Source organism: Brassica napus, chromosome C6, assembly GCF_020379485.1.
Source record: "Brassica napus cultivar Da-Ae chromosome C6, Da-Ae, whole genome shotgun sequence".
Lineage (NCBI taxonomy): Eukaryota > Viridiplantae > Streptophyta > Magnoliopsida > Brassicales > Brassicaceae > Brassica > Brassica napus.
In genome coordinates, this window is record NC_063449.1 from 6,396,441 (window position 1) to 6,407,498 (window position 11,058).

Consider the following 11,058-nt stretch of genomic DNA (forward strand, 5'->3'; position numbering starts at 1 on the left):
TTCAGATACTTGCAAATGGGGAGTTGTGTTGCTTAGGTTTCTCTTGGAGAGACCGTGTTCTTGTTTGCGTCTAGGTTGACCAGATTAAGACCAGATTAAGCCAGCTGAAAGACAAACTGAATCGTTTTGAGGTGCTTCTTGAAAGATGCAGATGAGAAGCATTTTTCCATTTGCAGACTGTGTAGCTTTCATATGACCTTCTTGAGAAACATCGATCAGGAAGCCTTCTTCTTTTGACTCTGAATGTCCCCTCCCAGTTAAGAGAAGAGAACATAAATCATTGACACAGAAGGTCCTGCTCACTGTCGTTCTTACTATTAGCAATGCGGTTTTGCGTCAAGAGTTTGCGTTAGAGATACATGATTAAGAACACACACACAAATGAAAGCTTTGAGGAAATGTATCAAATGGTTACAAATTGGAGAGAAGTGGAAATGCAACAATGAAAAAGTTTCCTGCTTTGAGAAATACAACTTTGACAACAATGCTATATATTAAAGCAAAAGCTGAACATAAAACCAAAACCAAGTTTAAGAACTGAGAGGATACACTTACACACATATTATTCGGAGCCTCATTCAGCATCTTCATTATTCTTGATGGTATCTGGAAACTCTCCGTGGCAGCTTTTGGCAGCTTTCGGCAGTTCGACAACAATATTTTTCAGGGATGGAAGAGCAGGAGGACTTGAGCATATTCTCTTTAATTCATTCAAACCCTTAAACGGAGGGATTCTAGCTTCGCAAAGGGAACCGTCAGATCAGGATGCACATTGCTAATACTCATTCCCTTCTCCTTATTTATTTTCTTCTATTCTTCCTGAACTTGTCACGTGTAGATGCTTGAGATTTGGAGCAAACAATAACCAGGTCAATTCTTTTGGACCTTCCAATCGTATATCGCAATACTGGAGAGGTGCCTGAAGTACGGAGAACTGTTGCATAGAAGATCTTCTTTCTCTTTGCTTTTCCAATCTATCTTTATCTCTGAGATTTTGGAGTACATAATATGAAGTTCTCGAAGACAACACAGAGCCACCATGTTTAATGTTAAAAACCTCTGCGGACATATCCAAAATCCAAAGGCGTTGAACACATCTAGCCAATCGCTCCATTCCTTGGATACTTTCCAGCATTAGAGCATCTTTCACGTTCCTGTTAAAATCTTCAAGTGCTCTAAAAGTTGTAGCTCTTCAATTGATCTTGCATCAATAAAACACAAGAACAATATAGTTTCAACAAATGAAGATTTGGTAAGCTTGTTCCTATTCCATCAATGCTTAGCAAGACTGGTAAACTCCAGGTCTAGGCTTATAAGTTTCCTAAACCCCTTCAAACCAAATGGTAAGGAACTTATACCTGTGCGTGATAAATTGAGGTATTGTAAGGATATCAAGCTGTAAATTTCTTCCGGCAATTCACTAAGATACGTTACGCGCGAAAGATTCAAGACGACAAGGGACGGCATAAACTGAAAGAATTTACCTTCAAATCGTTATCCCGAGAAACAGAGTCGAGAGGTTGGGCATTTGGGACAGCAAGATATCTCTTCAATTTTATTACTCATCAACGAGATCCTTCTCAAAACTGACCAGTTGATGTCATCTGGTATACAGCTTAGCTTCCCACCGGAATTGACGCACTGTTTTTCTTCCTCTTTTCCTATCCAAAGAGCCATTTCACGTAACACATCATGCATTTTCACCGCAGGTGTGAATCCAATTTGGAAAAAGGAGGATTTAGTTTCGCACTCCATCAATAGATGCGCACGAACTAACGAACCAATTATATCATAACCTTCGTTGTTACTTCCATCTTCATCTCTCTCTCCCTTGATAAATTCTTCGCTGATCAATATTCGATCAACCCTCCTTCTTTTTTTATTTCATAATCTTCCTGGAACAAAGAACAATACAGGAAGCATGATTTCTTCTTTTCAGTCTCTAAACGATCATAGCGGTCATGGATTTTTTGGTTTTCAATAGTGAGAGGTGGTGAATTTAAGGCACAATTGATGTCTAGGCTGAAATTACAGACTGAGCAATGATAGTATCGGTCTTTAACATGTCTCTGACAATACTTTTATTGACATGATTTCCATCAGATATTGATATCAGACTTTTGTGAACCGGAGGATATAATATCCCAATCAACAGGTTATTAGAGCTAAGGAAAGAAGGATCTGAGGAGGTGAGGGTCAGAGAGTGGTGGAGGTGAAAAGGATGGCTTACTTTGGGAGGAAGTAAGTGACAACCTCTATGGAATTCCAAATCACAAGTAGGGCAATAGTAATAGTACTTATTTCTCTTCATATGATGGCCTTTGCAGTCAAAACAGATGGAGAGTGGTGGATCAGATCATCGGCAAAGTGTGTGATGGTTATAGCTGGATCAGACACACGACATAGGGGCTTAGAACGAGGAAGTATTTTGTTCGATTTTCTCTTCTCTAAGGAATGAAGCAATGAATAGTAATATCTTAACTTTTGTTGACTCTCTTTATCAAAAGTCAATACTACAACTGCAAGACAGCCACCTTGCCAAATAGTTTACACTTGGGCAACTCTAATATCAAGAACCTTGTACTTTAGGCAACACGATTTTACTTCCACGGTATCAATGCTGATTATTAACAATAAGAGAAGACAACATAAATCATTCAAACAGAAAATATATGATCTCAAGCTCCAGATCACAGGTTATTAGCTAGTTATTACCATTCAAATGTGTCTCCTTTCTCATTATTATTTAATAGGTTACATAGCAATTTTTTTTCTATTATTATTATTGTAATTTTCGACGACCACCATGATACTCGAAGCTGACGAAGTTGAACCGCTGCAGAAACTGAAGAAGATGATTGCTCACCCACTGTCGTTTTCTTACTATTAGAGATACATGAATCGGAATACACACAAATAAAAGCTTTAAGGAAACTGTATCAAATGGTTACAAACTGGAGAGAAGTGGAAATGCAACAATGTCATTCAAGCGAAAGCAGAACATAAAAAGAAAACCAAGTTTAAGAAACTGAGAGGATACACTGACACACATATGACATACGAAACGGGGCTTCTGAGCCTCATTCTTCAATTTCAAATACCTGCTCGTGTCTTGGAAACTCTCTAGTGACAGCTTTGGGCAGTGAGTAATATCTTTCAGGGATGGAAGAGCCTGGGGACTTGAGCATATTCTCTCTAATTCAGGCAAACCCCTTAAAGTGAGGGATTCTAGCTTCGGAAAGGGAACCGTCATATCAGGAGGATGCACATTGCTAATACTCATTCCCTTCTCCTTATTTATTATTTCTTCTAGGCTTGGTGAACGTAACACCTCAAGATGCTTGAGATTTGGAGCAAACAATAACCAGGTCAATTCTTTTGGACCTTCCAAATCCTGTATAACAATACTGAAGAGGTGCTTGAAGTATGGAGAAGGAAGATCTTCTTTCCCTTTGCATTTCCAATCTATCTTTATCTCAGAGATCTTGAAATTTATAATCTCAAGTTCTCGAAGACCGCCCAGAGCTACCGTGTTTAATGTTAAATCCTTTGCGGACATATTGATAATCCGAAGGCGTTGAACACAACGCACCAATCCCTCCACTCCTTGGATACTTTCCAAAATTGAAGCATCTGTCACATTTCCTGTTAAAATCTTCAAGTGCTTTAAAAGTTGTAGCTCCTCAATTGATCTTGCATCAATATAATGACGAGAACGATATAGTTTCAACACCTGAAGATTTGGTAAGCTTGCTCCTATCCCATCAATGCTTTTAAGCTTGGTGAACTCCAGGTCCAGGCTTATTAGTTTCCTCAACCCCTTCAAACCAACTGATAACGAACTTATACGTGTGTATGATAAGTTGAGGTATTTCAAAGAAGTCAAGCTGCAAATTTCTTCCGGCAAGTCCCTAAGACTTCGGTTATGCGAAAGATCCAAGACGATAAGGGACGGCATAAACTGAAAGAATTTACCTGGTATACCCTTCAAGTCGTTATCCCTGAGAAATAGAGTCGAAAGGTTGGGGCATTTGGGAAAGCAAGATATCTTTTCAATTTGATTACTCATCAACGAGATCCTTCTCGAAACTGACCAGTTGATGTCATCTGGTATACAGCTTAGCTTCACACCGGATTTGACGCACTGTTTTTCTTCCTCTTTTCCAGACGTAGACCCTATCCAAAGAGCCATTTCACGTAACACATCATGCATTTTCACAGTAGTTTCTGATTCTGTCAATAGATGCGCACGAACTAACGAACCAATAATAACATGACCTTTGTTGTTACTTCCATCTTCATCTCTTTTCCATTTATAAATCCTTCATTGATCCAATATTCGATCAACTCCTCCTTCTTTATTTCATAATCTTCCGGAACAACGAACAGTATAGGAAGCATGATTTCACCTTTTCATCCTCTAAACCATCATAGCTGAACTTCAAAACTGAAAGAATATTTTCTTCCATACCTGGAAACTCGCGGCTGGAACTTTTGAGAACATCATTTGCATGACGCCATTCATGTACATCCTCTTTACATGACATGGCTTTGCCAATCACATTGAGTGCAAGTGGCAAGCCGTGACATTTTTGGAAATCTTTTCTGCAAGTGTGAGAATTTCCGGATCCTTCTTTAATGGGGCTTCTCCAACTACATTTTGAAACAGTTCCCACGCTTCATTCGTTGACAAACAATCCATTTTCAGCTCATCGTCAGCTTCCATGTCTCTGCAAACTTTCTTTGAACGAGTGGTGAAAACTATCTTCGATCCATTTTCTTGAGTTGGACGTGGAACTCCAATCTTGTTCAAATCTACCGCGCTCCACAGATCATCTAATAGCAGTATGAATTTCTTTCTTCTTAGGATATTGTCTATGAAAGATGCTTTCTTCTCTTCTGTTTCCTTTTCCAATTCTTGGTCAGCACGTAATCTTCTTAGAATCTGATCCTGAATCACCTTGTATTGCAAATCTTTAGAGACCACAACCCATATCACAACATCAAATTCATTCACCTCTTTGTCGAATTTGTTGTTGATACGAGCTAAGAGGGTTGTTTTCCCAACTCCCCCCATGCCATAAATACCTAAAGTTCTTCCTTCAGGTTTCATGATGCTGTCCCATGCCTTTCCGACCATTGAATCCAAACCTATTGTTGTTTGGATATCTTTCTTCACCACCTTTGATGCAGGCCTTTTCTCGGCCAATTCTTCAAAAACTCCTTTAGATAGAAGCTCTTTAACTTCTTCCAACTTCTTCGATACCTTTTTACCATACTTACAGCTTGATATGCAATTTTTTGAACAATATCCAAAAAGACACAATCTCTTAGTTTCAGTTGGTTCCTCCCTAAGCAGATCACTGACCTCAGAGTCAATACTTTCTGCCCTTGACAACCATCCTTCTACTTTAGCAAGCCGCTCCAAACCTTTATCTTCTTCTAGGGAAACTCTTCTTGACAGATCAACTCGCCTTTCTCTAAGTTCTCGCGTAGCTGTATCCAGAGCCTCGAGATTAGCCTTCATCATGTGGATGTGATTTCCATCCCCAAATAAGCATCTGTGGGTTTGACTCACCACTTGATCACATGGTATATCTACTGATACACACCCTCCCATCTTTGCTCAAACTCACTGCTTTGTTGAATGGACAAGAGAAAGAGGACAACGATAATTTTGATTGACTTAGATGAGAAAATAGTAAGCCTCCAGCTAATAAGACCGATAACTATATACCAATAATTCATAAACAACTAATGATGACGACCCCACTTTTCCTATCCCTTAGGAGAGTCATATTCGTGGACTTTACGTACAAATCCAGTTTTGTCATATTCCACCTGTGGACTTTAAGATTTGGACTTCGTACGAATCCAGTTTGTCATATTCCACTTATGACACTTTAAGATTTGGACTTTACCTACGAATCCAGTTTGTAATATTTCATTTGTGGACTTTAAGATTTGGACTTTACCTACGATTAATCCAGTTTGTAATATTTTTATCTTCCTCGAAGGTTAACGGCAGGGTAAACACAGGGCCGTGCCTGATAATTACAGACCTAAAAGCCAAAATCTTTTTTGGCCCATTTATTTTTAAAAAAATCGTGAAAATAAAAAAATAATGCACCACTTAAGATTCTAATCAGGGCATGAAGATGTTGCATCAGCCGCCGTCACCAGTAGAGCTATATGAAATTTCAATTATTTTGGCTCAAAAATTATATATATTGTTGCCGGCCCTAAAGTAAATGCTTTATTAGTTTCTATTCAGGTCCGACCTTAAAACAAATGCTTTATTAGCTTCTATTCAGATCCGGTCCTAGGTAAACATCATAAAACTACTAGGAAAGCATGGGAAAAGAATGACTTGTGGACAATATATTTGGACTTTCGTACGAATCTAGTTTGTAATATTTCACTTGTGGACTTTAAGATTTGGACTTTAAGTACGAATCCAGTTTGATATATTCCACTTGTGACTTTAAGATTTGGACTTCACGTACGAATCCAGTTTGTAATATTTTTTTTATCTTCGTCGAAGGTGTAACTGGTAAACATCGTACAAACACGAACACTAAATATACTAGGAGTGGGAAAAAAAACCGAACCAAACCAAGTCAAACCGAACCAATCGAACCAAAACCGATTCAAACTGAACCAAAATCTATTTCAAATCATTTGGTTGATGATTTTCCCAACCCGAATGGTTCGGTTCGGTTCGGTTAGACCGAACCAAAAACTGATGTATTTTTGTAATATTTAAATTAAAAATATTAGTAATACCAATATACTAAAATTTTAATACCAAACCAATTTTTTTTCATTTTTATTCATTAACTTATATTATTCTAACCTAATATGTAATCATCAAAATGTTTTTATTTAAAATATTTTATTTATTGCAGGTTTTTTATTTTAGTGATATAAGAAACATTACTAATGATGTTGGTTTTTCTTACTTTAGTTAATTTTCATTTGTTTTAATTTTTATATACCTTTTGTGATTTTTAAAGATTTTTGTTTCAGTTTTATATTGAATTTAGTTCACATAGTTTAGGTTTACATAATTTATGTTTTAAAACATAATTTTTCTTCGAAAAATCAAACTAAAAATAATCTATTTAAACCGATCCAAAAAACAAACCAAACAGAATACAAACCGAACCGAATACAAACCGAACCGAATATAAACTGAACCGAACGAACAAAACCAACCAAACTAACTTCCTGGAAGTCGTCTGAGTAGTCTTCTCACTTCATGGAAGCCGTCTGCAAGTCTTCTATAGCATTTAGCATAGTGCGCAACCTATGTGTTTGAGATGGTTGTTTGTGATTATTTGCAGGCCTTAAAATAGATTTACCAGAACTCCCGCCGAGGATGTTTACATTAGGAGAAGAGCCCGATGCAATCAGGAGCATTTCGTATCATTCTGATGACACGAAGTTGTTTAAAGCTCTATGTGATTGTCTCACAGCTGACGAATATGAGGATCTGAAGGCGTCGAAGTTAGGAGTGTTCATCAAATTCAAGGAGCTTGACTTTGGTTGGACTTCAAGGCTGGTACATTTTTTGCTCTGTTTCCAGCTGGACATCAAGAAGAAGTTTGAGCTCTGGAGTCTTGTCGTTTCACAACCTGTGAGGTTTTCACTGATAGAGTTTGAACACCTCACTGGGCTGAACTGCGATTACATCAAGGACCTGGAAAATCCAAGGTGTGAGGTTACGTCGGAGATGGCTGCTTTCTGGGAGAAGATGCGTGTTGATATCGATACTGGGCCAAGTATTGAACAGATAACAGAAGCATTTTACAACTGCGACGAGTGGTCTCTGGATGATCGCATGCGGCTGGGATACCTTGCCATCTACGCAGGATACATCGAAGGGAAAAAGTTCTCATCCGCTACTCAGCTAGTCTTGCAAGGCTAGTGATGGATTTAGAAAAATTTGAGAATTATCCATGGGGGAGATTGGCGTTTAAGGTGCTGATGGATTCTCTGAAGGCAAAAGACTTGACGCAAACTGGTTACACTGTTGATGGGTTCATACAAGTGCTCCAAGTGTGGGCGTACTATGATATGCCAGAATTGGGTGCTAATTATGGGTCTCCCATACCAAACAGACCGTCTCCACTGTTGCTGGCTTACAGGGGTGGCAAAAGACAACGCAAATGTTTTAAGGCTGCTATCAATAAACAGGTACTTAACTTCACTCCTAAGACTTCTCAGACGACTTAAAGTTAAGTCGTGTGGATCGTCTTCCAACAAAAGACCACTCAGACGACTTACTTTTAAGTCGTCTGAGTGGTCTTTTTGTTGGAAGACTTCCAGACGACTTAACTTTAAGTCGTCTGAGAACAAAATATTCTCAGACGACTTAACTTTAAGTAGTCTGAGAACAAAATTCTTCTCAGACGACTTAACTAAGTTTATATCTTTTATTTATTTCAGACTATCGTGAAGAACTTCGTTCAGAAGGATTTTGATGAAATGTTTCCAAAATGGGACGGAGACGTAGATGACCCTGCCGCGGATAACATAATTAAAGTCATGTTTAATGATCCTGGATGGGAGTGGACCATGGAATGCTGGCCAGTCACCGGTACTCGCAAGATTGTGAAGATGGAAGTGAGTCCAGTGAATAATGAAGTGAGTCTCGTGAAGTCAGAGAGTGTTGTGAAGGAAGAAAGTAGCAGACCTCGGAAGAAAGCTCGTAAAGGGTCTTCTGTTTCTGCTGAGACACCTGCGGCGGGTAGTGAAGGGATGACGCATCAGCAGATTGAAAAGTCCTTGAAGGACATATCTGATGCCATTAATCTTGGCTTTGGGACGTGCCTTAAGGAGCTCAAGTTACTGGCGGATAGGATGGCAGCTGTGGAGAAGAAGGTGGGAATCACCAACAGAGGGGGTTCATATGATGATCGTCAACTTACAACCACTTCAAATCCACCAAAACCTGCTGACGAACCCGGGGTTAGTACCAAAACCTCTCCCAAAATTGCAGAGAAGAGAGTCACTAGGCAAAGTGTTAGGAAGAGTCAGGACTGATGTGCTTTGTTTTCTTGTCTGCTTGGATGAACATGTGTGCTTTGTTTCTAGTGTGCTTTGATGAACCACTGTATGCCTTGATTCTGAACATGTGTGCTTTGTTTCTAGTGTGAATTTGATCTTTGCTGTAAGGGCTTCTGTTAATAGTTTTTAAACACTGTGAACTCGAAATTGCAGAGTGAAAGTGTGAATGGGGCGAAAGCAGGACGGAAGGAAGCCAAAGAACCGAGTCTTACTACAGAACCGAGTTCCTCGAGAGAGCTCTGTCTTGTGAGTACTGCAGCCGACTTACCGAGTGATGATCCTAGCCTTCTTATATTGGACAAACAAGTTCCCACCGCTTCAGATTTACTCGTTGAAGAAGCTAGAAGGCAGACAAAGAAGGAGACTGCTTTGGTGAATCTCCGTAAAAAAAGTGTGCGAGAAAGGAAGCTTGCTCCCACACAGCAAACTCCTTTTAAGGGAAACAGCACTGCCAAACAGATCATTCCAAACAAACAGGTTGGCGGAGGCTATGATCCTTTTGCACCCTATGACAAGATGAAGTCGAAGGAGCTCACTGCATGGGTGCAAAAAGATCCATAAGTTGCTGTTAAAAATATGCTTATTTATATTTGATTAAGAAAGCTTCCATTTGATTATTTACATTTTGTGTTTGCAGTTCTTATAAACTGCCTCTGAAAAAAAAACCACGTAGATGTCCAAGTCAATTTTATCAGGTCCTCCGAACCCCCTTAGAATGGCTGACCGACCATGTAAGTCTTCTGCTATTTTCTTACTCTTATATAAGTCGTCTGGTAGTTATCTGGTACTTTTCTGATTTGTATAAGTCGTCTGTGAGTCGTCTATAAGTCGTCTGGTAGTTATCTTACGTAAGTTGTCTATAAGTTGTCTGTGAGTCGTCTGTAAGTTGTCTATAAGTCGTCTGGTAGTTATCTTACGTAAGTCGTCTGTAAGTTGTCTCTAAGTCGTCTCTAAGTCGTCTGTAAGTCGTCTGGTAGTTATCTTACGTAAGTCATCTGTACGTCGTCTCTAAGTCTTCTCTAAGTCGTCTCTAATTCTTCTCTAAGTCTTCTGTTAGTCGTCTCTAAGTCGTCTGTAAGTTTTTTTTGACTTGTATTGTTTTATATGCAGCAAATGGATGCTTTTATTAATTTACTGAGGCAACGGTACCAAAACCATCCAGAACATTTCAGGAGCGACAAAATGTGCTTTCTTGATCATATATTTTCTCGACAGTGGAGGGCCTCCAACCCTGATTTTAAGAGCGACACTCCTGATGCCAACGGTTTAGGAAGAAGACTCCCTAGAGGGGCGTGGAATTATCATGCAGGCGTGATACCTTCTTTTTGCCAATCTAAGAAGGTTTGGGGGGTGGATGTGGATGATATCTATGCACCTGTGAACTTCAAGAACCAGCATTGGATTGCTATATGGATATCGATCCCTACGAGGCACATCGTCGTCTGGGACAACATTGTCTCTCATATTAGCCCTGAAGAACTCGATGAGGTAATGGAGCCTTTTGTCACAATGGTCCCTTATCTGCTTGTTGAGTGCGCGCTCTCTGACGAACAAAAGGTTCAATACACATTGGAGCCATACACACATGCGAGACAAACCGTTGGAGTACCTCAGTGCCGAGCTGGTGATTGTGGCCCCTTCACTCTGAAGTACATCGAATGTCATGCTCTTGGGATAGAATTTCCCAGCGCGTTTGACAAAAAACACGGGAAGACCATCAGGGAGAAGATGGCGCTGGATATATTTCGAGAGCTTCCTATGTGCCATGAATGGGAAAACGAAGACAATGATGAGAACCTGGCAACGTATGATTAGATATTGGATGTGTTATTGTGTGATGTTGCGATTGTATTTGAACTTGATGCTTTTGTGTACTGTTGTTTGGTAGATTAGGGGATGTTAACAGGGTCAGGATAGGATGATGTTTTTTGTAACCTATCCTCATACCAAACTAGAATTCCGTTGGAAATTAGTTTGGTAGTGCAG

At 39.5% G+C, this 11,058-nt stretch overlaps 2 protein-coding genes and 1 pseudogene across 2 annotated transcripts; 1 reads left to right on the forward strand and 2 right to left on the reverse strand.

Annotated features, from left to right (window-relative positions):
* Positions 1-403: 403 nt before the first annotated feature.
* Positions 404-2,404, reverse strand: LOC125588302 (annotated as a pseudogene).
* Positions 2,405-2,841: 437 nt separating this feature from the next.
* LOC106406636 (probable disease resistance protein At1g15890) lies at positions 2,842-5,946 on the reverse strand. The gene is given in 4 exon segments (XM_013847333.3): positions 2,842-4,308; positions 4,311-4,379; positions 4,382-4,597; positions 4,600-5,946. Coding segments are annotated over 4 exon segments (2,667 nt in total). The 5' UTR covers positions 5,621-5,946; the 3' UTR covers positions 2,842-2,947.
* A 2,043-nt stretch (positions 5,947-7,989) lies between these two features.
* Positions 7,990-9,633, forward strand: LOC125588303. The gene is made up of 3 exons (XM_048759586.1): positions 7,990-8,199; positions 8,452-8,973; positions 9,226-9,633. Exons 1-3 carry the CDS (start codon positions 7,990-7,992, stop codon positions 9,631-9,633), a joined length of 1,140 nt encoding a protein of 379 aa, XP_048615543.1.
* Positions 9,634-11,058: the final 1,425 nt, after the last annotated feature.

Excerpts from the sequence above, each read along its gene's own strand:
- LOC125588303 (XM_048759586.1), top strand. The coding sequence starts at position 7,990 with ATGGATTCTCTGAAGGCAAAAGACTTGACGCAAACTGGTTACACTGTT. Across the intron at positions 8,200-8,451 it reads AGGCTGCTATCAATAAACAG|ACTATCGTGAAGAACTTCGT; the intron begins GTACTTAACTTC and ends TATTTATTTCAG. Across the intron at positions 8,974-9,225 it reads AACCTGCTGACGAACCCGGG|AGTGAAAGTGTGAATGGGGC; the intron begins GTTAGTACCAAA and ends TCGAAATTGCAG.